The 26,401-nt window shown below is 47.9% G+C and overlaps 1 protein-coding gene across 1 annotated transcript in view; it reads left to right on the top strand.

Annotated features, from left to right (window-relative positions):
* LOC138492039 (poly(ADP-ribose) glycohydrolase-like) overlaps window positions 1-26,401 on the top strand; it is a 1,720,160-nt gene that overhangs the window by 360,805 nt on the left and 1,332,954 nt on the right. The window contains exon 6 of the mRNA XM_069618967.1: window positions 50-139. Within this exon, the coding sequence (XP_069475068.1) occupies window positions 50-139 (90 nt within the window). The remainder of the gene's footprint in view (window positions 1-49; window positions 140-26,401) is intronic.

The following is a 26,401-nucleotide window of genomic DNA, read 5'->3' as shown; positions in this document are numbered from 1 at the left end:
GATGCCTATTCACCACACCCCATCACCTCCTCACTCTCTTTCTCCACAGCTGCATAAAGACGAGCAGCAGCACTACCTGACAAATGTGATTCCAGGAATGGCGAGGCTGGTCTTGGGACTACCGAATATCTGTCCAAAGGTAACATCTTAAGCTTAAAGCCATAAAATAACCATATGGTCACTGTGGTGTAGTTGGCCCAAATACAGAACTTTGCTGCATGAATCCTGCACTATGGTCTGCCAAATTCAATGTTAATATACGATTGTTTCAATGTAATATTCCCAAACCAAAGCTTTACAATTGGAACACTGCACTCTGAAGTACCAAATACCAATCCCCGGTACGATCTCAAGAATCTGGAGTACAACACTATAGAGTATCAAATCCCCAGTATCACCTCAGGCATTTGGAATACCTGCCCCACAGCATGTACAATTATCAGTATTAACTTTGGAATTATGCATAGTGCACACACATATGCCAAATACACATTACATCAAGAATGCTTCATTATAGTGTGACTAATGCCCGGAATTAGCATAGATGTACTGCTCTATGATAAACCAAATCTGCAGCATTAGTATATAGATACTACGTTGCAGGAGTCTCAACCGATAGCATTACATTCGCAGTATAGCATTTTAGTGTGCCAAACCCCCAGCATCACAAGGGGAATATAAAATGTTAGTCTGTCAACGCCCGGCATCATCTCATGAATATTGCATAGTTATGCAAACAATGGATGTATTTGCCAAAACAGGAATGTGAAAAAGGGAGAAATTGATAGTATGAAAGAGTGATAATGGAAACAGCCTGCAAAGAGAAGTCTAACAAATAATTGTTGGAGCAGTGGTGCAAGGAGTAGTGGATGTCAGAGCAATGGCGATAGTAATGAGTCGTAGCAAAAGAAGACAGAAGAGCAATCCAACTCAGTAACACCTGCTCCCCTGGGCCAGGTTGATAATTCAACTATCCTATAATTTTAACTAAACAAAGGTAAAGTGTGTCTCGTTCAAGACCTTTGTATCCCAGCACGCCAGCACGCATATAACCGAAGGGCATTGATACAGGAGAAGGACCATAGACCTGACCAACAGCAGAGACTTGGTATTATTTGTATCCTGTTAACTTTTTCTTTTTAGCTTTATGATTACAAATACAGGATGGGCTGGTGGCAGCACATATTTTTCAGCCGTATTTTGAAACTTTTACTCATGCACTTTTGCAATCACCGCAAATGGCTACTAACAGTGGCTAGCATTCTAAGATGTCCGGCCCACAAGTCGCCTCTCTTTGGCCACATTGTTCTTTGGCCTTTTTCCTGCCCTCTGGGGTCCGGAATGGTATTTTTGTGGAAAACCCTTTGGGAGGGGAAATTGTGCATCACCTTACAGTGTTGCGCAGTTAGAATAATTTGTGTCCTTCTATATTTTTATATAATGGCTTTTTGGTTACTTTTACAATGTGTCTAGGACAAGCTGGTGAAAGCATTGATTTGTACAATTATTCAAACATGTTACTCGTGCACTTTTCCATTAACTGTGCATGGCTACTAAAGTGGCTAGCATCTTAAAATTGCTATGCTGTGAGGCTTTTCACTTGCTCTTTGACCATATTGTTCTGAGGGCTTTTTCCTGCTTTCTCAGGCCAGGAAATGCCTCATATGGAGTGCCCTTTCCCGGGAAAGCTGTGGCTTTCGCTGACTTAAGGTCAGTTTGTGTGTTTGTGTGGCACTGTCGACTCCCAACCTACATCCTTCGTGCCTGAATGCCTTTTGCTGGGCAGAGACTGTGACCAGTGGTTATCCATGAATGTATAGCCACTTCCCACAACATCTGGATAGCTACTGCCTGTTTGAATGATGCAGATCCTTACCACTGGTGTGGAATGCTTGCAGCTCAATTCTTGGATAAACAGAGGGCTTCTGCAGCTACTCAACAGATAATTTGAGGCAAGACCTCTATAGCTGATGGCGACCCCTGAAGCTGAACAGCATTGTCTCCAGTACTGAACTGCTGAAGCCCTGCTCTTCTGTCCTGATCTCAAGAAGATCTTTGTTGGTGATTCGACCCCTGGACCAGTGGGAGCAACTAGTCTCTACCCCGGCTCAGGGATCCGCACCTTCTGAGCCTTCAGAAATGTTTCTGGACCCAACCGATGGACTGACTAGCACTTGCCTGGTTTACCTTGCTGCAGCTATTGCCATTTACGAATGCAGCATTGGAACTTGGAGGATCCTCAACACGTACAACAAGATGCCTGCGCTTTCATTTTCAGCTTTCTAGTCTCAACGGAAGCTATGCTGGGGCCTCCTCCTTTGTTCATCCATTGAAGACCACCTGTCGCTGCCTGACTGTGGTGACTCCCGTTGCAGCCTGTCTTCTTCGCTCCCTGGAGGTGTCCTGAGGTTGCCTGCTCCACTGATGTCTTCTTCATTTCGTCCCAAGGGTGTGAAGCTAGAAGCTGCCTGGAACCAATTTCCAAGCACCAAGACCAACAGAAACCAAATACTGTGCCCTAAAGCGACCTCTGAACCCGCAACCTCTGGGCCTTCCTTGACCGAACGAAGTACAGAAGAACATGACCCAAACAGTTTCCAGAACTGCTACAGTGGTCTCCGGAGAAATCGGACTAATCGAGATAAGTTAACACAACCTTGCCTCCCCTTCTTCTCCATAGGGTTACATGGGCATAAAGTCCTGTACCTACCTCTCTTTGCTGACTTAGATCGGTGGTGGTCTGGTCAAGCATCCCAGCCTAGGCCTGCCCTAGTGTAGTGGGATTGAGAGTGTTAACTACCCGAACATTCCTTAACTTTTGAAACCCTTGAATCACAACCACTTTGATCTTCCAGTCACATACTAAAACTTCCTGAAAGGATTTTCATCTGGCAATGTTGACTTTAGGGCACTGAGCCCTAATCCATCTCAGGGCTGACTTACTAAGAATTTGTTAACTATTCTAGGGTTACTATAAAGTGTTTCTACCGTGCCTTATGGATCCGACTACTTGCATGTATTGCACTTGTTTTGAATCGTATGCTTTTCTAACTTCTCACAAGAGTGAATGTATATATATATTTCTGAGGCTTGTGGAATCTAGGCCGACATCTAGTGAAAGCTGCCTTGTTTTCGAAACTCAAAAAGAGACATCGACAGGGCATGCCAGTAATACTATCCCTAGTGTGACGTCCACTGTACCCATGGTCCTTCACGCGTCGGGGTCCCTCAGATTGTTTTCTTCCGCCATCGCGACGGGCGATTAATCGCAGAGTGCATTTCAGCTGACGCCATTTATTTTTGTCAAATTAGAGTTAGTTACTCTTCCTATCCGTTCTCTACTACCGACTACATCTTCGGCGGTGGGCAGGAACGAACGTTGAACAAGTGAACAAGATCCTTGATTCAGTGACCCCTTTGGCCTTGGAAGACTGCACCGGGCCTCAGCCCTTACCTTAGGGAGGGTGGGGGGTGTACATTAGAGAATGCATTTTCCCCTTTACACTCTTTTCTTGCCTGGCTGCCATTTCTTTAAACTATAAGTTCTGCCCGAGTTGTAATAAAACGTTCCCAGGGGTAGACATGCACCGGTGTGCAATCTTTGTCTAGAGCAGGACCATGATGAGGGCCGTTATCGAGCCTGCAAGCTCTTCAAGCCAAAGACACTCTGGGACCGAAAGACAAAGCATTGGGCCCATCACGCCATGTTGGCCGAGGCCACCATGGACATGGAGGGAGTCTCCAGTGATGGCAGCGTCGCAGTCTTTACGGACAACGAAGGCGACGGGGAACCGTTAGATTCCCAAGTGTTAGCCCCCAAACCCAATAGACAGGACGGCGGCACTGTTACGGGGATGACACCTGGCAGCGGTAGCACTCGCACTACTACCACCACTAAGCACATAGCCAAGGGCCGAGATTCGATGCCAACGTCGATCAAACGCCCACACACGGAGTCAAGGGCGAGGTCCACCAAATCCCTGTCCTCTGAGCACTCAGTCTTGATCGCCTCACGACAGGCCCCGTAAATCGAAAGACAAAACAGATGCCGTGTTCAAATCCTCTGCTGAATGTCAGAAGATGAGGCTTCGGCCTGCTCCACCGCCAAATTTCGACGCCTGCTCCACTGCCGAAATTCGATGTCAAAAACTAAGCATCAAGAGCTAAGGATTAGCCCACTTGGTGAAACAGCATGTTGCTGAAAGCCTCCTAAAGGCAAAAGTTAAAATAAACACTCCTCCAAGAGTCACTCTTCTAAGGAGATTTCTATCGCACCTCACAGGGGAAACAAACCGTTTCCGAGGAGGAAGGGACCTTAACAGAGGCCTTGAAAAACAAGGAAGAGGATGTGTACAACTTACCCTCTCCAATTAACCAGGACGCACCAGCGGCAGATTCCCCAGTAGACAATCAACCACTGCATAACAATATGCTTATAAAGGCAGGTGAGCACTTTGGAAATCAAACACAAGCGACTCAGCCGGATAAAGATTTTGTGGAAGATATATTGGGGGACAGGAAAGTCCTATCCTTCGGTCCGTCCAAAAAAGGATACAACCTTCTCTGGAGACCCCGAACCAAACATGGGCAGTCAACCCGCGTGTTGAAAAATTCTTCCATCCCGCACCATTGGACCCACTTTACATTAGGGGCCAGCCAAAACCGGACTCGCTTGTGGTAACCACAAGTAGAAAGATGGCCGGAACACCTTAAGCCTCATCGGATGCGCCCCTTGATAAGGAAGTAAACATCTCTATACTATGGGAAGAAAGGTGGCCACTTCAGCAGCCTTCCAGACAAGGATTGTGAATAACTCAACACTACTGGCAAGCTACAACTGCGACAAGTGGTACGAGGTGGCAACACTAATAGCTTCTACTCCTGAACCCCTCAAATCGCAACTGGCCCTAGTAGCAGCAGTTGGCAAGGAAGTATCCAGCTGCATCTTAAAAAACTACTTAGATGCCGTAGACAATGTGGGCAGGATCATTGCCGAAGGTACCATCACCAAACGCCAAGCTTGGCTGAGGCAGTCTGGCTTCAAACATGAAACACAGGCAACACTCCTTAACGTGCCGGTGGAACCCAATGTCTTATTTGGGAAAGCCGTGGAAGATGCACTAAAATCCGCAAAGGAGGACTATGACACTTGAACATTTCTAGGCCAGCTAGTGAACAAGCCACCAGGCCTAAGAGGCGGAAGCAATTTTCGTCGGTTTCGTGGACAGAGCTCACAAAGGGGTTCAGGTTATGGACAAAGTCAGGGCTTATCTTGGGGTAACAACCAGGAACAAACCTTGCAGGGATTCCAGAGAGGCCAGCGTCAATCCTGTGGCCGGGGGAGGTCCTCCACTTTCAGAGGTAGAGCTACACCTCCGAAACAATGACAAATTGCTTCAGGTTCCCTCCCATGCCTCTCCAGTAGGGCGTATTTAACACTTATGGGAGGAAATCTTCACATACAAATGGGTGCTGGAGTTAGTTCAACAACTTTCTAATCATCCCTCGCGACAAAGAAAAACCACGAAGGAAGAACTCGTCCTTCTCCAGGAGGTCACAGGGCTGTTAATCAAGGACGCCATAGAAATCGTCCCAGCGAACACGGTAAAGAAGGGTATTTATTCAACTTACTTCCTTGTGCCAAAGAAAGATCTAACTATGCGCACAGTGTTGGACTCAAAGAACCATACATCTTCTTTTCCAATTGGGCTTCTCAATAAACGAGAAAAAAATTGAGCCTTGTACCGAGCACAACCAAACAGTTCCTGGGTGCGGTCTTAAACACAGAAAGAGGGATAGTCTTTCCATCAATGGAAAGAGTTCAAAACATGCTAAGGCAAATACCTCTGTATCAAGCTGGTCGCCAGATAAGCGTATGCGGAGCAATACGTTTACTAGGCATGATGGCATCGTGCATTTACCTGGTCCCACACGCACGTTTGCACATGCGCTCCATGCAAGAGTGGTTGGCGAAACAGTGGTCTCAGGCAAGCGGTCATTGGGACAATCTAGTGGTTGTGTCGCTAACACTAGACGAAGACCTATGCTGGTGGATAAAAGAAAAACTGTTAAAGGGAAAACCCTTACACGATCCGGCAGTGCAAGTGGTCGTTACAACAGACGCATCACTCTCCGGGTGAGGGGGGGGGGCACATCACCTTCACCGCACAGCACATGGTCTGTGGACTCGCATCACAGCACAGAACCACATCAACCTGCTGGAACTTCTGGAGTATTCAAAGCTCTTCAAGCATTCGAAGCACAGCTAACCAATCAGTCGGTACAAATCCTAACTGACAGCACCACTGCAATGTTCTACATCAACAAGCAGGGGGGTACACACTCTCCAAATCTGTCCAAGCTGGCACAGAAAGTATGGAAATGGGTACTCAGACGGGGGATGTTCCTATCCTCACAACATGTTCCAGCGGTACTCAACATTTCTGAGCAGAGATCCCCCACCAGAAGAACATGAGTGGCAACTAGACTCAAATGTCTTAGACCACATTTTTTCGCAGTGGGGTTACCCCATGCTAGACTTGTTCGCTACAGGAGAAAACAAGCAATGCCCAGACTTTGCGCCCAAGTTTCCAATTCCAGACTTCAAGGGGTAACACCCCATGGATGAGCTGGTCGGGGAAATTTGCTTATGCTTTTCCTGTAATGTGCAGGGTGGTGAACAAAATTCACAGAGAATGGATGATGCTCATCCTAGTTGCTCCCATGTGGGCAAAACAACCATGGCATCCACATCTGTGCAAACTGGCTATGTGCGATCCCATCAAACTCCTGTGCCAGACCAATCTACTGACCCAACACGGGGCAATAACAGTTCACCTGCAACCTCACTCAATGAACTTTGCAGCATGGCTCCTGAGGTCATAGCGTTTGGACAGCTAAATCTACCACATAGGTTTATGGATATCCTGAAGACAGCACGCAAGCCAAACACCAGACACTGTTATTTCAACAAGTGGTGGAGATTCGTAATTTGGTGCCAGTCTAAACAAATTAACCTCATAGAATTTACTCCATCCCACATTCTTAAGTATATGCTCCACTTGTTAGACTTGGGGTTAGTATTCAATTCTATAAAGGTCCACCTGACGGCTTTATCAGCTTACACCACCTCCCAGAGTAAAGTATTGTGGTGGAAAGTTCCAGTCATTAATAAGGCATTCATGGAGTGTGTAAAGAGACTCCACCCTCCAATTGAACCCACCACCAGGATGGGATCTCAATGTAGTACTCGCAAAGCTCACAGGACCTCCCTTTGAGCCTATGCATAATTCAAGTCTTAAGCACCCGACATAAAAGACTGCCTTCTAAGTGGCTATTACTTCGATAAGAAGAGTTAGTGAACTGCAAGCAATGTCAGTGCAGGACCCATTTTTTGTTATACACAAGGACTATTTGGTTTTACGTACACACTCTAGGTTTTCACCTAAATTAATTTCCAAATTTCACATGAACCAATCCATTGAGCTACCGGCCTTCTTTCAGAATCGAACAAGCTCAGCTGAGAACAAACTCCATACACTAGATGTAAGGTGGGTGGTCCTTTACTATGTAAACAAGATCAGACCGCTGAGAACAACAGACCAACTGTTTGTCTCTGCAGCAACAGGCAGATAAGGAGACCGGATTTCCAAGAATGCCATCTCCAGGTGGATAGTCAGATACATACAGCTCTGTTACTCATTATCAAGTAAAACACTGCCTTTCACTCCAAGAGCTCACTCCACAAGAGGTACAGGAGCTACCTTGTCTTTTCACGCAAATGCTAGACACATTTGCAAAGCATCTCCATGGAGTCCCAGGAGGATAGCTCAGCAGCAACGTGCTCGCCTTGGAAGCAAGACAACACAGAGCAACACAGGTTCGATCCCTGGGTCTGCGCTTAGAAACCTCTGGGTATTAAGCGCATTATAAATAATCTAACGTATCATATCATACCAAATCATATCATGGAGCTCAGTACATACTTTCAGTCATCATTACCTCATTGACACTCATTCCAAAGCAAATGCACAGATGGGACAAGCGGTTCTAAAACATCTTTTTGCCGCTTCACCTTCTCAAAACCCACCACCTTCTCCTAACACTGCTCGCTAATCTATGCAGAGCATGTGATCTAAGCAGATTCCACAAGCCTCAGAGGGGATACATTACTCACCTTAGTCTTATTTCTAATGCCCACTCTTCCTCCCCTTGGAGAAAAGGTGCATCTATGTTTATATGAGTTTATCTATACATATCTGCTTTGATACACCTGTAGTCGCACTACACTTCATGCTACCCAATGTCAGAAACAAAACAATCTGAGGGACCTCGACGCGTGAAGGACCATGGGTACAGTGGACGTCACACTAGGGATAGCCCTGCCGAAGTCCCTTTTCGAGTTTCGAAAACAGCTGTAATACTCTGCAGCTTCCACTAGATGTCAGCCTATGCATAGCATGTGAATCTAAGCAGATACAAGCATCAGAAATACGAGAATGGGGAGTAATGTATAGTATAATAAGTGTGTGACAAAATGTGCATAGAGATTTCATTGCTTAGTGTATTTTAAAGGTCTAATACATCATTGAATATGTTTGTATTTACTTGTCTAACTGGAATTTTTAGAGTGCTGTGTGTGTGTGTGTCTCATTGTAGCCCTAGACCACTCTCACAACCCTCTGAGTCTAAGCCTTGCTGCTCTGCTGCCAACCTTGATAGGGTTTGACTAGACTTCAGTGTCTTCTCTGTTCGCCATAATAGGTTGGCCTCCCAAAATGCACCCCCTGGGTTGATTTTGGAAATTCATCTAATCACTGGTCCTTCTTTTTCTCTACTTAGTCGGACTCCTTTTAGCCAACTTATATTGGAGTCCACCTCTTTGATTTTAAGCTTCTCTTTTTCGAGATTGAATTAAGTTTCAGCCTCAATAGTGTTAGCCATCGAAACAGTTGCGTTAAAGGAACAGTCATCTGAAGTATCACTTGAACTATTGTCATTATTGGAAGCATAAAGGTATGATAAACACCAAAGAATTGTGCGTGCCAAGATGTAAACGTATAGAAGGTAGGCAGCATTTGTCGTCCTAGACACTCCGACCTAAAGTGCCTGATTTGTGCAAAGCGTATTATAGTCCCAAAATACATGACGGATTGCGCCACTACTTATAAGATAACGTCTAATTTTAGTTTGTGGAGGTAAACATTATCTAAATGAAACCCACATATTGTTTGAATTGGTCAATAATTAGTTACATTCGGGTACATTAGATAATTCATTTATTTCCCCAAAAAGTTAACTTGAACAAATGCATCCTAATTATGTTCAAAGAGTGATGGCCTACTTGTGTTTTTCTCCTGTTACAAGCTTCCATACCAAACCTATACGATTTATCTTTGGCCTATGTAAAAGGATATATGGTGTATGCTTGTCATCTGTTTAATTGCATGTGATTATGGTCCTTGAAAGTCTGACTAGATGTATAGTTCTGCTGTATACATTTGCCATTGAAAAGTGCCTTGTTAGGTAATCAAATATTAGTTGCTGATCATGAATTTAAGTACTGATTATAGACTGTATGAGGCTGAGTGCTTTACAGGACAAATGGTCAGGACCATACAGAATTGTAGACTGACTTAAGTGAGGTAATCTTTTTAGTGGACCCGAGACATCCCAAAGAGGCTCCTAAAGTGTTACACATAAATAGGTTGAAGGCTAGGGTGCAAATGGGAATGCTACCTTTCGCATCAGATAGTGCAGCAGAGTCTGAATCTCTCCCTGACCTGTTCCAGAGTAGCCCTTCAGATGGCTCCATTGAGGATGTCAAATTGTCCCCTAAACTGGCCCTGCGACTAAAGAAGAGCTCAAACTCTGCTTAGGGGAGTTGATCTCCTTGTTTCACCGACCACTTGACTGACACCTTGGCGTCCGCATGACATTGAGATACTGGAGACCGTGTTACTACCAAGTCTAGGATTTACAGGATGTCGGATAAAGTGAGAACTTACATCAAGTATGAGGTTAGCCATATGTTGGAGCTTGGGATGATAGGGCGCTCTAGTAGTCTGTGGTCCAGTCCATTTGTCTTGATATCAAAAGCAGGCCCCTCTGACTGAAGGTTCTGTGTGGACTTTAGAGCTGTCAATGCAGTCATCAAGACAGATTCCCACCCCATATCACAAAGTGATGAGTTTGTGTACAAGCTTGGTGCTGCGAAGAACCAAAGCACTATTGACCTTACATCAGGTTTTTGGCACGTATCCCTTTCTGAAAATGCCAGGAGAGGACTGCATGTTCTACACTTGATGGACTTTACCCATTGAGTAGAAAAATGTACCTGCAACTTTCCAGAGTTTGGTCAACCATGTCCTGATCTTACTTGATGAGCTCTGATGAACTCTGCATGGCATATATTGCAGTCTTCAGTCCCACTGTTATGAAGGATTTTCTTTATTTGCAACTTTCCCTCCAAAGTTTCCTACAGAACCCCACTCATTTTGCTGTGTTTTTCATCCCATCCTGACGTTTTGAAGGCTTCACTTCTCTTGCCTTTTGCTCGCATGTTATGGGGAAACCGACCAGTCCGTCAGACTATCAGTACTGGGAAACATTGTTTTCCTTTTGAATTTGTACTTTTACACTGCACACAGCACCTTACAGTGCCGTGCAATCGGATAATTTTTATCACCTTAACTTATTACACTTAGGAGTTTTGGTTACTTTTATATGTGCCTGTAAGGAGCTCATTTTGGCAACAGTAAAGACAGACACGAGTGATCACAGTTCAAGGGTGTTTATTAAACTTTATGCAGGTTGGAGAAATGCCTAATCTAAACCCCAATCTAAGATGGGAGCAAGTTTCGACCATCAAATGAAAAAGAAGGCAGTCCTTGTGGTGTCTCGTCAAAATAAAAGGGCCTATACTCAAAAAACCTTTTGCCAATCCTTACAACTAATTATAGAAAGAGTTTGGGATAGGGTTCATGAGAAAGAAAGAAGTTTTCACAAATAATAAATCGGGATGTGGTGACTGGGGTCTCCCTTCCCCATGTTTTCATCACGGGACAAGGTGGGACTCTTGAGCACAGCACTCTCTTGAGCTTTCCTAGCACGAGACAACAGTTCAGCTTTCACGTATCAGTACCAATCGATGGTTAAGTCTCTTTTTCAGAGAAAAGTCTCTTGCCTCCCAGGGCCTGATGCATTAACAAATATAAACAAAAAGTTCCTTCTGTTCCGATTGCACTTGGGTGATGCTTCTTCACCCCAGAGTCACTCTCTGCCGAGCTCAGACTCCTCTCAAAGATCAGCCTCCCTCCATCGGGTCAACTCTGGCTTTTACAAGTCTTAATGTCTTTTTAAACAATATTCGATGGACAACCCACCGTTGGGTTCTTTCAACTTTTCTCTTTAGCGGGATTCGCTCCCCTTTGCTTTTCAATAGTTTGTTGGTCAAAGTCTTTCGACTGTACAGAGGATTTTGCTGGACGCCTGTATGACCACTTTGACCTTCTGTTTTTGGCTTTCCCAATGCCCTCTGGTATCGGTAGTTTCAACCAACGCGGATCAACCAGAGTCTCTCTGAGTGAGCACACACGTGGTGCCAGACCCCTGTGCAACTGGTTTTCCCCTTAATATTAATAGTTCTTTGAACTTCCCTTACGTTGCTAATTTGCGGCTTTCCTTCAACACAGTTCAGTCTCTTATTGGCTCCCCCCTTGACTCTCTGGCTGTTATGAACCGCTTGGCCTTTCTTGCATCTGGAGTCAAGGGATGTACCACGTTAGCAGGCATCCCTCTCTGTCCTGCTCATCAGCATAGGCATGCTCTGTGCACCATAGACATCTGCTGCAACACACGTGATCTATTCTTCGCGGTCTTACATTCCCTTGCAGGAAGGTTTCGCGGCTCTGGCTTGCGAAGGGCACGTCGCTTCTCTCCTCAACGCCCCTTCAGTTCTCGCTGCCTTTCTCCTCCTCTTGAATTGCTGTGTTTGGAAAGCTGTGTCATCATGCAGTCTGCCTTGCTCATATTGTGCTCCATCTTTTATTCCTTTTGGGGGAAGAGAAAGGGTTGTCAGGTGTGTGTGATTCTGGTCAATTGCCTGACCCTTGTATTGGGACATGTAGGGTTAAACGGCTCTGGTGTTAGCCCATTGTCTTTCGTGGTGTGCGCAAGTATTCATGTCGGAAAGAGGGGGGGGCAGTGTTTCTGGATATCCTACGTGGTAAGATGTGAAAAAGATGTTGGAAGAAGGGGGATACCGCGTCTCGCCCGTCAATGTTCCACTTCCACTCCCCGAGGACCCCTCCGCCCCCATCCAGGTGATCTTCCCTGATTGGTCTACCCTCAGGAACTGGAACCAATAGCGATGGCTGTGTCCTGGCCACCTGGATGACGGATCCCTGGGGACTAGCTAGGGAGACCCCTTCAGGTTTTTCACAGTGCCTAAAGACCAGCTTGCGGCGGCAGTTACATTTGTTCCGTTTTTGCATTATCTTTGGTGTGCACATTCACGTCTACCGTGTATGGCTACTAAAGGTGTCCTAAAATGGCAGTTCCGCAAGATTTTTGCTTGTTCTTTTTGCCATATTGGAACTTGGCCTTCTTCTTGCCCTCATAGGCTATGAAAGTCCTTATAAGGCAGTGCACTTGCCCGGGAAAGATGCGGCTTTCGCAGCCTTTGTATGTGTGGCCCGGGAAGGTGGCTGGGATAAAAGATGGCCCTCTGCAGCGATTCTTCATATCTTTGTTAGAGCCAAGAATCCCTTGAGGAACAGCAGACCACTGACAACTCCTGTAGTGGTCCAGCATCCCTTCTGTGTTCGGCCCAGTAAAACCCTGCTCCACTGCCTGATCTCTCAAGACCCTGAGCGGTGCTACAGACCTTGCACTAGTGGGACCAACTGGCCTCAACACCCTCTCAAAGATCCAGCCCTTGGGAGCACTCAGAAGTGTCCCTAGACTGCCCATTAGACAACTAGCTCTCTCTTGGGCTAACTCGCCAGCAGCATTGCCGTTTCCGCAATCGAGTCCGGAACTTTGTTAGTACCCAGCTTGTGCCACAAGTCGCCTTCTGCCCGAATTCCAGCTTTCTTTCTCAAGGGAACCATGTCTTGGAGCATCTATTGTGACTGGGAGGATGCCTGTCGTCGTCTGCAAACTGTAATCGTGGCTGGAACTCTCCTTCCTCCATCTTGTGAAGTATCCTAAGGCGGCCTGCATTGTTGGCTTCTGCATTTCTCCGCTGACCGGGGTTTCATCTTGCATTTGCACCCGACCGGAAGAATCCTCAAACCTGCAACTCCTGGGCACCTCTCACTGGAACAAAGAGCGGAAGATTGAGCCTCAGATGATCCACAATGACATCTGGGAAAATCTGAGTTGGGGTGTAAGTAAGCATCAGTGTGCCTGCTCCCCCGTCCCAACACCCTTTCCCCACATGTCCGCCATAGGATAACATTGGTAGCAAGTCCTTTTGTCTCCTGTCTCCCTTTCACTCTGGTTGTCAAACCTGGGCAAGTGTCCTGCCCCCGGGTTAGCCTTGGGTCTGAAAGATAGGATATTGCTTACCTATCTTTGGGTAGATGGCTGTTGAACTTTCAAATAGTTTGAAACGATGACCACCACAAACCCATTGAATCCTTTTTACAGAGAACACATACCTGGGAGAAACACTGTGTTCGATCCTGGGGCTTTTGGGCTCAGTGCCCCATTTATCCTAGGGGTTGGACTTCTAAAGTTAGGGTATTGTACTTGTGATTGGTTGCCATTGTTTTATTGCATCTACCGTACTTACCTGCATTGCTTGATGTGTTATTTGATGATGCCTATTAAGTGAACCTAATGGTGATTTTATATATTCGTATTATAGATTATCGGTTGTTAGTACTACCTGCTGGATTAATTTTTCAGTGTGTTCTAAAGGCCTTAAACTATTTTTGCAACTATCTAAATTGAATTATTGTGTGCTATTCTGTGTGGACTCATTGAGGGCCGCTTACCCCACTTAGTCCCCTGAGACTATGCCTCGACTGCTCAGCCACGTCCACCAGGCCAAATGATTCATGTTATGTTATGTTATTTTGCATTTATATAGCGCCTTATATACTATTGGTGTGGTCTGAAGGCGCTGGTAGGTTGAACGCCCTTGGGAACCGAAGTTCGGGTCAGTAGAGAGAGTAGGGAGAGTCAAAAAAGTGCATGTGCGCACCAGGTATGTGTGCAGCTGGTGCGGAGTTCGAGTGGTAGCTGCTTCTTAGCGGTAGGTGTGGTGGTTGAGATATCAGGAGTATGTGTTCGCTCTGGCCGGCTTTTCCAGAACAAGTGTGGCTGCGTTAGGCCTGAGGAGAACGCCTGGCTGGGAGTGTGAAACCAGCAATGTTTACTTAGTGATGTGGAGTGAGCGGGAGATGTAGATATGAGAACAGTTATACCGAATGGTGTCATAGTATCTCTGTGTTCTAGTTGAGTGGTGGTGTAAGGGAGAGAGTAAGCGTGGGGTGTGGTATGATGTATGTTTTTCAAATGTTCCCTTCATTCCAAAGCATAATATCTATGTCACGCAGTTCCGTGCACATACCTAATATGTCCGTCCGTTGCACATACTCATCCGTTGCACATATTCGTCCGTTCCACACACTCGTCTGCTCCACATACACTTGTCTGCTCCACACATTCGTTCAGTCCGCACCCTCGTCCAGTCCACGCACTCGTCCAGTCCACGCACTCGTCCAGTCCACGCACTCGTCCAGTCCACGCACTCGTCCAGTCCACGCACTCGTCCAGTCGACACACTCGTCCAGTCGACACACTCGTCCAGTTGACACACTCGTCCAGTCTTCATACTCGTCCAGATTAGACACTCGTCCAGTACACAGCACTCATCCGGTCCACCCACTCATCGGCACAACATACTACTCGTTGGCCTGACAGTACTACTCGTCTGTTCTGCGTGTCGATCCATTCCACACACTCATCTGGTCTATGTATTTGTCCGCTCCATGCATTCATCTGTTATGCACACTCATCCGCACCACACATTCAGCCGCTTGACACTCATCCACTCCACATATTCATCCGCACCAAACACTCATTCGCTCCACATACACTTCCGCTCCATACCCTCATCCACACTACACATTAATCCGCTTTCGACACTCATCCGCTCTCCACACTCATCCGCTCTCCACACTCATCCGCTTCATCTTAAAACCCACTTAGGAAGAATATGTGAGAGCCCACTAGATTGTTGTTTAGGGGCTTCATCAGGCCCACTTGTCCCTAAAGGCAACAACATGCTAGATTGGATAAGGATCAGTGACCTACCTTGGGCATGAACTTAGTGTGGCAAGATTTAGCCTCTACCCAGTAAAGTACAAGTCGTACAAGACAGGGAGACCCCCACAACCAAAACCAATGTAAGAGCGATTTTCAGGCCTCACTGTGTATTACAGGAATTTAATAGCAAACTATGACACCGTAGCTGACCGCTTTGTCTGCTCTCACTACTCCAAAGAAACCTCCAAATATATATTTGTCTGAGCAGTGCGAGAAGGCCTTTCAAGGCTTACAGGCTTCTTTGACCATCTGAGAACCTTTCTAATGCAAACTGATTCCCTTGACTCTGAAATGGGAGCAGTAGTCTCACAGCTAGATGACCAAGTCAAGGGACACCCTATGTGTTTCATCTTTTGCCAACTTAAGGACAGAATTGAGCTGTCACTATGGAAAACTAATAGTTTGCTATTGTGTGGGCATATAGGGATCAGAGTACCTATTTGGTACTCACTTCACCATTCAGATTGAACATAAGCCCTTAAAGTAGCTGAGGAACATGAAGAGTGAGAATCCTTAACTTATCAGGTGGCCTTTAATGCTTTGACTTAACTATTGAGCATAGGCCAGGTCTCCAACATAGCAAAGATGATGGTCTGGCAAGGATGAATAACCGACTGGAAGAAGAAACCCATCCAGTAGTGGATTAGATTCCCTGTGTCTTGTCTAGGGGTTTGTGTGTTAGGAAAGATTTTCTTTTTGCTGCTCTCCCTCCATAGACATCAGCGAGACACCTAGCATTTTGCGATTGTTTGTAACCTGCTCTTACCTTTGGAGGCCAGTGCATCCTTTTTACTCCATTGACCTTGCTAAACTCATCTGTTTTGGAGGCACTGATCAGCCCTTATGACAATATGTGTAGCAGTACTCTCTTCTCGATAGTAAAATACTCTGCTTATTTATCCCTGCACGCATCAGTATTAGCATAATTGACCTAAAAACATTTGACCTAAAACATGTGATCGATTTTGACCTTTTATTGTTGGTCAAATTTAATTAAATATGTATATGGGGTGGGTAAGGATTAGGTTGAGGGGAAGTGGGGGAGATTGCGGGGGGTCTCCCCCCACATTTTAGACCGAAAAAAAGGTCAAATAAATTTGATCAAATGTGAGTAGGTCAAATAGACCCAAACCTACGCATCACCTTCTTTTAAGTGCTGTAGAGGCATTTTACGTTCCTATAACTTTATTTGTAACTGTGATTACTAAAATGATGTATCCAGGATGGACTGGTGGACGCGGATACTTAGCGTTTTCATTTCTATTGTCTTGTGTACTTTTGCACTTGACTGCTTGATGCCAAATAGAGTGCCATATATTCTAAAATGGCCTTGCCACAAAATGTGTGCCTGTCCTTTAACTATTTTGTTTCGTCTTGCTCCTGCTCCTGAAGATCCGGAATTGCCACTTAATGGTATGCTTTTCTCAGGCAAAGATCCCACTTTCCTGTGATAAGCGGCAGCATTTGTTTGTGGCCAGACGTGGGGGCTGGGACTGCCTGGTCCCAGTCCACATCCATGCCAAAGTGTGTCTGTTGCTGGACAGATGTTTTGGCATGGACAGACACTCCCAGTTTGAATTGTGCCGATCCTTACCTTTGGTGTGCTTGGGGGCAACTCCAGCTCGAATTCTGGATAAAAGGGGGATTCCTGCAGCCATTCGAGAAAGGGTCCCTTTGAAGAGGATCATCCAGCTGAAGACCTTGAAGTTGTTGTTGTCGGGAAACAGCCAGCAGCACTTTCTTCAACTGACCTAGCAAAGCCCTATTCCTTTACTTATCTCAAGAGAAGACCTTCATCAGTGCTTCGACCTCTACACCTCTGGACTGCTGGGAAAAACCAGTCTTGAACCCTGATCGAAGATCCTACCTTTTGAAAGCCTTCGGAGTGTCCCAGAATTGGCCAGCTTTCTCTTGGACTACTTCACTGCACTGGTCGCTGTTCCAAGTTGAGTCTTGGGATTTCACAAATCCGCCACTTATAAAACGAGGAACATTGCCCTGCCATTGCAACTCTCCACTATGAAGAGGAACCTTGCAGGACCAGTTTCTGTTTTTACATCACAAGGGTCGATGCCACTATTTCTTTGGAGATGCCCACACTGATCACTGCCTGCATTGTACTTTGGGAGACCTTTGAGGTTGTTGCAGGAGTGGTGGTCCTTTTGTCAGTCGAGTAGAGGTATCCAGCTGTCCAGATCCGACTCATCAGAGCATGGAACTCTGCGCCCGAGACCCCTGGACTCCCGTCATCGGAACCAAGGCAGGAAATAAGGGGCCCCAGCGATTTAAGTTACGTATGCGGTGGCTCGGAGTGAATAGAAGTAAGGGTGGTGAGTAAGCATACCAATTCCTAAACCCTCCTCTCTATAGGGTTTAATGTGTGTAAAGCCCTTGCCCTACCTCTCCCTTGCCTGATCGTGATCAGTGGTGTTCTGGTCAAGGATCCTCCCCTGAGCTCTCCCGAAGGTGGTTGGGAGAGGGTATGCTGAGAACTTTTCTTCAATTGTTATCCAACTTTGAGGCACTTTACACCTAACTGTTGGCTTTGCCAACCCTTGTTTAGTACTTTAAACAGGCTCCAAGCCTTCTAACAAAACATGCATTGGGGCCTGTGACTCCAGTGCATTATGCACTATGCAATATACCAGTGCATTCTAGCTAGAGAAGACTTTATGAAGTCTGGTGCCTTATTTCTAAGGCTTTGTTTGGTATTTCTAAACTTCTTGATTTTCAGTGTATTAGTTTTCTAACTTATGGTTACTTACCAGGTTATTTTTATTCACTTACTTTACTGTCTTACAGTATTCTAAACTGATCTTTGTTTTTAATGTAAAGTGTCAGTGCGCATAGCAGAGCACAGCAAAGCGGGTGTGTAAAAATTAGTAGTGAATGTTTAGTTTAATTTAGTTTTTTTAATGCACATTTCTGAGGCTTGTGGATCTGCTTAGAATTGCATGCTTTGCATAGGTCGAGATCTAGTGGAAGCTGCAGATTATTGTATTTTTGAAATTCAGAAAGGGACGCCTTTGGGGGCGTGTCTGTAATTCTATCCCTAATATGACGTCCACTGTACCCATGATCCCTCACACATTGAGGTCCCTCAGATAATCTTTTTTCCACCATCGTGGATAAGATATGATATGTCATTTCTCCTGCATGGGGTCTGGCATGGATTCACATGCTCATGAATATTCCTGTCGTCAGGCTGGGAATCCTCGGTAAAAGAAAAATCAGTTTCAATTTCGTTTCTGAACTCTTTCTTCTAAAAAAACAATCGCTGAGCTCTGGGTCATACTGTCCCCAGCCAATGACTGCCCTCCACCTAAGCACCTCCTCAGGCAGCCATCTTCAGATTTTTACTGCATGTTCAAGTGTTGGGAGTCCTCGTGCTTAGCTCTCAAGCTTTTACTGCGATTTAGCTTTTTGTCTGGAAGAGTTCAACTCTATTTTTCGGTCACTCGAGCCCTTGTGCTCCATCGATCATGCTTCCAACTAACAGGGACCCGTTTTCGGATTCTTCAACGCCCCTCAAGGGCGAATTTCATTGAGTTTCTTCGTGGAGACTTCCAGATAGATTCTTCGGGCCTACTCAGCAAGCCTACACCGTGTGGATCATGTCGGAGGAGAAGGAGGATTCACCGTCCCTTTTCAAGCTTTGCTCTGACTGCGGATTGCGGAATGTTTACATGGACGATAAACATTCCCAGTGCCTCTATTGCCTGTATCCAATGCATAAGGAGAAGGGTTGTGTGTTTTGCCGTGAACTCTCGAAGCGCACGTTGAGGGATCGGCGCAAATGGCAGGAAGAATGGCTGCAGGCCGAGGCACTGGGTGGCTCCCAGGAGCATGCCTCTCCCAGATCCGGGATAGCTGGGCTGGCTTCTAAATCCTTTGAGGCCGCCCCTCCCACGGGGTCCAACAAAAGGCCAAGCACCGCAAGTCCCCCACCGTCAGGAGCGCCGCTGTGGCGGGCTCCTCGTCGAGCAGGGTGTGTTCGACATCTCCAGCAGCATCGGTCTCCAGTCAACGCTCGGGATCTTCATTCAAGACGAAATCGGATCACATGGGAAAGTTGAAGGTGGCTCCAGAGAACTCCAAGCAGGGTACGGCATCTGGCCTACTATCAGCAGAGAAGGCCAAAGATGATCAAGGTTCCGGCCCCCCCCCCAAAGAAGAAGCCCAAAGCGGCCGTGAAGGCCAAGCAGGACAAATGGCCCAGCCTGACTGTGAAAACCTAGGTGCACCAGACTAAGTCAGCGCCTTCCATCGAGGTGGTGGTTGCATCCCTTTCGAAGGTTGCGGGGGCTGACCCGCAGGGTGCCCTTCCGACGGCGAGGGTGTCCCTTCCTCCCAGGAAGGAGGCATTGTTTAAACCCATTGAGAAGACCCCGGAGAAGAGGATGCCGATCATCTCCCTGAGACCGTCCCCTCTGGATGTTAAGAAGGGGTGGGGAGACGCTGTGGGCCTCCAGGGCACGATATCTCCTCGGCAGAGGAGGAGGTTGTTTACCTCCAGACCATCCATGATGGCGGTGGCAACGAGGGAGACACCGGAAGCTTGTCCTACAATGAGGACGCCGACAGCGAGGATACCGTCGAGGAAGGCGACGGAAGGCTTCAGGACGAGTGCCGTGACCCTGCAATCATAGTATCCCCCTTGTCTAGATTCTCATGTAACATTTTTAAGTTACCCTTTCTTCGATGAATGGTTGGTGGCAGTGGTTTACTTTTTACTACTGCGGTGTGTCTTTACTGCGGGCTGCGTTCGCAGCTGCAGTAAAGCACCCTTGAGTGCCATTTTTGTCAAAATGGCCCCGGTCTTCTTTTTTCGCCATTTCTTTGTGGAAAGGTCCTTCTTCAGATTTACTCTGCGCGCCAAACCAGGTTTGGTCCCTTTGTTCGTTTTGTCTTTGGCGGGATTCATGAGTGAAGCCCGCCTCTGGCTCCAGGGTGTCTGGTGGGGGCAGGAAGTGACGGAGATGCCCGGAACTCCCTGTGCTTAGTCTCCTAGGAGACAGGAATGCACTCCTAGGTGATTGACCAGCTGGCTATCTGGCAAGGACGGCCACCCTGCTGGGTAACTGACAGCTTGGCTGGAATGAATGGGAGAAACCTGCATAAAAGGCCAGGCTTTTTGGCTTGGAAGGCAGAGTCGACCACTGGTCGCCTGCTGCAACTTCTGGACCGTTGGCTTGCCTGGTGAAGCCCTGCTGCTGTGCTGAAACGCCAAATACGTATCGACAGAGAAACCCCTGCAAGAATGACTTCTCCCTTTGAGTTGGTGGGACCAATCAACTCCAAAGTAAGCTACCTGGACATCCTTCTCGGAGCTGGTTGAATTTCCACAGAGCTGCTGTGGGAAACCGAAACACCAGGTAGAGGAACACCAGTTTGTGTGCGTTGCTATTAAGCTGGCCAAGAGCTACAGAAAGATCCTCTGGACTCCCATGAAGTGGGACTGGCCGAGCCTGAGCCACCTCAATAGAGTGCTGGACCCCAGATTCAAGGAAAGCCTATCTCTACAGCCAGGAACCGCAGTGGTGCTGTTTACGGTACACGTGAGGAGCTGAAACACTGAATTGCCACTAGTTTGAAGTTTGCTGGTTGCTGTTGGTAACCATCCCATTGCAGTGCAGGAGTCCCCAGAAGTCCTCGCTCTTGTCCCCACGACTGAGGCCCAGGAGCACCAGGATCTGCAGAGCTGCACAGGAACAGAAGTCATCTGCTGCATTTTCTTCTTACTAAAGGTACTGTAAAGTCTAAGAGAACTTACCTCTTGTTGTAGATTTGCTTCTACTCTTCGCAAGCCTAACAGCTTGTGGCCCACATTGATTCTTCTCCTTCACTAAAGACTTCCAAAACATTGTGCAAAGACTTTTCTTACTTACCTGCAAGAAGTGCTTCAGCTACATAGACTTTTGCCTATTGACTTGTGCCTAGCCTGTTTCTCTGAAAGACTCTTCTGTTCTCTGACACTGGGGAGGGTTGAAAAGTATTTACCTGCTTAAGAATATTTGTCCTCTCTTGCTTGTTCTTAATAACTGTTTCTTTAACAAATCTCGGTACTATTTCAAATGCTAACAGTAACATATCAATGTCCAGTGTCCTAACTATTGATGTCACCTGAGGGTGTAGGAAGTGTCTGTGTGGCATCCCAAATGGGCGCTTGCTGATTTAGGAACTAAGAGTGTATATTTTGAAGGTATTTGTGTGTTGCTAATATATTGCTCCCCTTAGAGAAGGCTTAAACAACTGGCCGGTAAATAAATAATTGTTTTATTAAGAAACCTTGAGTTTTGTTTGAATTCTTGTCACTGTGAATCTTTGTGTAGCCTCTCTACAGCTCACATTGCCCCCTCTTGAGATAAGCCTGGCTGTTCAGCCACACTACCAACCTGTGTAGTTCAGACTTATACCAAAGGTTGGGTCCTATTGCCAGGAGGCTGAGATTTGTTGTAGTGCATCCTAAGGGTACTACCCCAAATCTGTACCTAACACCATGCTCCTGTGCTCCTGCCTATCCTTACGCCCCTACCTATCCCTACGCCCCAGCCGCCACCTAGAGACTTTTCACTGGACATTCTCTCGACCCTCCATACACTGGTATCCGAGATCCAGAAGAAGATGCCAGCGACACCACCGACCGCTCCCCCCGCGGCACCGGTGACAGCTGTCCCGCTGGCAGCGTGGGAACTGCTGGCTAAGAAGAGGAAGAGGCACATGCTGCCTCCTTGCCACCCTTCACCTCCTTCTCCGCCACTCCACGCAGGTGAGACGGACATGACGATGGGCACAGATGACGACGGTGGGATGGGCCTCCCGTCACCTCCACTCAGATCTTCTCCGCCGGACGAAATTGGATTGTTCCATGGGATGATCTCCAGGGCGTCTGAGCTTTTCTAGCTCACGCGGGAGGAGGAGAAGGAGGAGGGCTTCTTATACCAGCGTTGTGAGGAGAAGAGGAAGAACACCCTTTCGATCCAGCTCCTGGATGACCTTTGGGATGAAGGACTGGCACTCCTGAACAACCCTTCTACAGCCCCATTGCAGAGGGACCGACCCTAAGTGCTTATGGGCCCAACCATCACCGGACTCAGTGGTTTCTGCTGCGGCCAGGAAGAAATCGACCAGCTCAATGTCTTCTGCTGCGTCCACCCCTCTGGACAACAAGGGGAAGAAGTTGGACGCGATGGGTAGGAGAGTGATCTCCTCTGCAGCGATGACCATCAAGGCCGCCAATGCCCTTGCTATCGTGGCACGATATGACCGGGAGCTGTGGTTTAAGCTCGCCCCTTTACTGGGCTTCCTCTCCGACAAGAGGGCAGAGGCTTTGGAGATTCTGCAAGAGGGTGAAGTGGCATCAGACCATGCCATCACGGTGGCCACGGACATCGCAGACGTGGGTTTCCGCCAGATGGGCAATGGCATATGCCTTCGCCGACGTAGCTGGCTCAAGGCCACCAACTTTCGACAGGAGGTCCAAAGCAGGGTTTTGGACATGCCCTTCGATGGGGACAATCTTTTCGGGAAGACTGTGGATAAGTCCTTACAGGCCATCAAGGCGGACACAGAGACGGCATGTGCCCTGGGCACGCTACAGCATTGACTGCTTTCCTTTCGGATGTCCGGAGGAAAGTCTAACCGATCTTCAAGGAGTTTCGGCATTGGCTCCTCCCCCTCTTATCGCCAACCCTCCCGCTCCTCGACCCAAGAAGCCAACAGGTGCCACTCCAAGGCCTTCGAGGGGGTCGTTGTCAGGGACCGCAGGGCGGCCTGTCGACCTCCAAATAGGAATGTACGGCCAGGATGTCGGGCCCCCACCAGTGAACCCCGGTCGGAGGCCGGTTGGTGAAATTCGTCAGTGCGTGGAAGTCCATCTCCACCAACCGCTGGGTGCTGGACGCTCTTGCCCAAAGACACACGCTAGAGTTCCAACGGAAGTGTCCCCAAATACCACCTGTGGCCCGGTAGGAAAACTACATCCCTCAGCTGCTGCTGGAGGTTTGGGCCATTTTAAAGAAAGGGGCGATAGAGCTAGTTCCAAAGCGTCTCTGGGGCTCTGGAGAATACTCGGGGTACTTCCTCGTACGAAAGAAGACTGCAGGCTGAGGACCATTCTCAACCTGCGGCGACTGAACAAATACATAAGATCCCAGAAGTTCCCAATGGTCACTCTTCAACACGTGCTCGGGCAACTGGAAGAGCGGGACTTTCTGTCGTCGTTGGACCTGGAGGATGCGTACTTCCACATCCCCATTCACAAGGGACACCGCAAGTTTCTGCGCTTCGTCGTTCTGAGGAAGCATTACCAATTCAAGGCCCTTCCCTTCGGGCTGAAGTCGGCGCCCAGAGTCTTCACAAAGTGCCTGGTGACGGTAGCAGCCCATCTACGACTGCAAGGGATTTACATCTACCCTTACTTGGACGACTGGCTCCTCCGGGCCAGGCCGAGGGAAGTCGCTGTTGACCACACCAAGAGGACCGTTCCCCTTCTGACTGATCTGGGGTTCTCGGAGAACTATGCAAAGTCCTGCTTGACTACTTCGCAAGACGCACTGTTCCTGGGATCCCGGCTCAATACGGTGTCTTGCCTGGCCTCCCGTCAGATGAGAGAATAGCTGCCATCCTGGACAAGGTGCAGCAGCTGCTAGCACTGAAGATCGCCATAGTGAGTTCCATCAAGTCTCTGCTCGGCATGATGTTGTTGTGCATTTACCTCATTAGACTCTGCAGGTTGCGGATGCGCCATCTGCAGGAGTTCCTCGACAACCTTGGATCGAAGTGTCTGGAAGTTTTTAAGACAGGATCACGCTCAACAAGGGTTTCCGTTGAGTGATAAGGTGGAGGGGCGTGCACTCTCATCTGTCTGGAGGCAACGATTTCCAAACCCCTCTGCAACAGAAGACGGTCACGACGGGCACCTCCCGGGAAGGGTGGGGAGCCCACACCAGAAGTCTTCACGCTAGAGGCCCGTGGCTGCCGGAGGAGAAGACGTTGCACATCAATGTTCTGGTGCTACGGGCAGTGTTTTGTGCCCTCAAGTCGTTCCTGCCGTCCCTCAAGGGCAAGGTGGTGCGGGTCTTCACAGACAATACCACCACAATGTTTTACATCCGCAAACAGGGGGGGCACCAGATCCCCAGCGCTCTCCAAAGAGGCGCACGACTTATGGCCTGGGCCGTCGCCCAGAGGATGTTCCTCATTCTATTCCACCTGGCAGGAGTAAAGAACACTGTCACCAACTTTCTCAGCAGGGAGCTATCTCATGCCACCAGTGGGAGCTTCGGCAGTGGAAGCATGGTAGGACGCATTCTCATTCCCCTGGGACGCCCTGTTTCTGTATGCTTTCCTGCCGTTGCTTCTTAGAGTCATCAATCAACTCAGACATTCCCGGTGCAGGATGATCCTCATTCCATTGGCGTGGCCGAGGCAGATCTGGTGCCCAGAACTTCTCAGCATGTCCGTGTCCCCTCCAGTCAAGCTTCCGGTGGTAGCAGATATTCTCGCCAGGGAAGGAGGTGCAATACTGCACCACGATCTGGGATCGCTGAACCTGAAGGCCTGGCTCCTGCAGCGTTAGAATTTGTGGGTTACAATCTCCCAGCGGACTGCAGGGAGGTACTTGCCAAGCCCAGAGCATCGGCTACTTTAAAATGCTACGGACACAAATGGAAGAGATTTGCCGTTTTGTGCCACTCAAGGAAGATCGACCCTCTGAGGGTCACAGCGCCTCAGGTGCTACCATATTTGCTGTTGTTGGCCAAAGCGGGGCTGGCTCACACCTCCAAGGTACATCCGGCAGCTATCTCCCGCCACACCAGATCTCCGGGACGGTCCTCGTTATGGTCACACCGTCTGGTTAAGGACTTCACCAAAGGACTGTTCCATTCGTTCCCGCCAGTGAAGGCTACGGCCCCGGCCTGGGAACTCAATGTGGTACTCTCTAGGCTCATGGGTGCTCCTTTTGAGCCTATGCTTTCTGTTCCACTCAAGTTCTTGTCGTGGAAGACAGCCTTTCTCATGGCCAATTACCTCTGCACAACGAGTGGGGTAGATCCAGACCCTGTCCTGTAAGCCACCTTACTTAACTTTCCATGAGACGAGGGGAGTGCCACAGACACACCCCTCCTTCATGCCCAAGGTGCCGTCGGACTTTCATCTGAACAAGCCCTTAGTGTTACCTGTGTTTTTCCCCCGACGCCTTCGTCGCCGGCTGAAAGGACTTTGCACTTGCTGGACGTGGCTAGAGCGCTGAGGTTTTATGTGGACCGCACAAAGAGTTTCCGGAAGACGTCTCAGCTCCTTGTGAACTTTGGCCCTATGAACCATGGGAAGGCCCTGTCCCAAGCTTCCATTTCCAGGTGGCTCTCCGGATGCATCACCCATTGCCACTGGTTGGTAAACCGACCGTTGCCTGGCTGTCCGAGAGTCCATTCTACCAGAGCGAATGATGCCACAACGGCATTCTTATCTGGTGTGCCCCTGCTGGACATCTGCAGGTCTGCTGCGTGGAGGTCGACGCACACCATCACAAGATTCTACTGCATGTACAGCTATGTATTCTTAATTCATGAGCATGTGAATCCATGCCAGACCCCATGCTGGAGAAAGAACAAGTTAATTACCTGTAACTGTTGTTCTGCAGCCTGGGTTTTGCATGGATTCACATGCAAACCCTCCCTCTTACCCCTCTGCGACTCTTCCCTTGGTCCTACTGCCACTTTACGTGCTACCAAATCAGAAGATGGCTGCTTGAGGAGGGGCTTAGGTGGAAGGCAGTCATTGGCTCGGTGTAGTATGACCCAGAGCTCAGTGATTGGTTTTTAGGAGAGAAAGACAGTTCAGAAACGAAAATGAAACTGATTTTTCTTTAACCGAGGATTCGCAGCCTGACATTGGGGAATATTCATGAACATGTGAAACTATGCCAGATCCATGCTGGAGAACAACAGTTACAGGTAAGTAACTTGTTCCTATAACGCGCCTGTACACAAGTGTTTCTAGGTGCAACAAGACAAGGGAGGGATGACCGAGGGAAGACCAGACAAACTATATTACTAGC

The sequence above is a fragment of the Ambystoma mexicanum genome, chromosome 10, assembly GCF_040938575.1.
Source record: "Ambystoma mexicanum isolate Mex_15411 chromosome 10, UKY_AmexF1_1, whole genome shotgun sequence".
NCBI classification, from domain to species: Eukaryota; Metazoa; Chordata; class Amphibia; order Caudata; family Ambystomatidae; genus Ambystoma; species Ambystoma mexicanum.
Note: the sequence above shows the minus strand (reverse complement) of the source record. Positions and strands in the feature narration are given on the sequence as shown.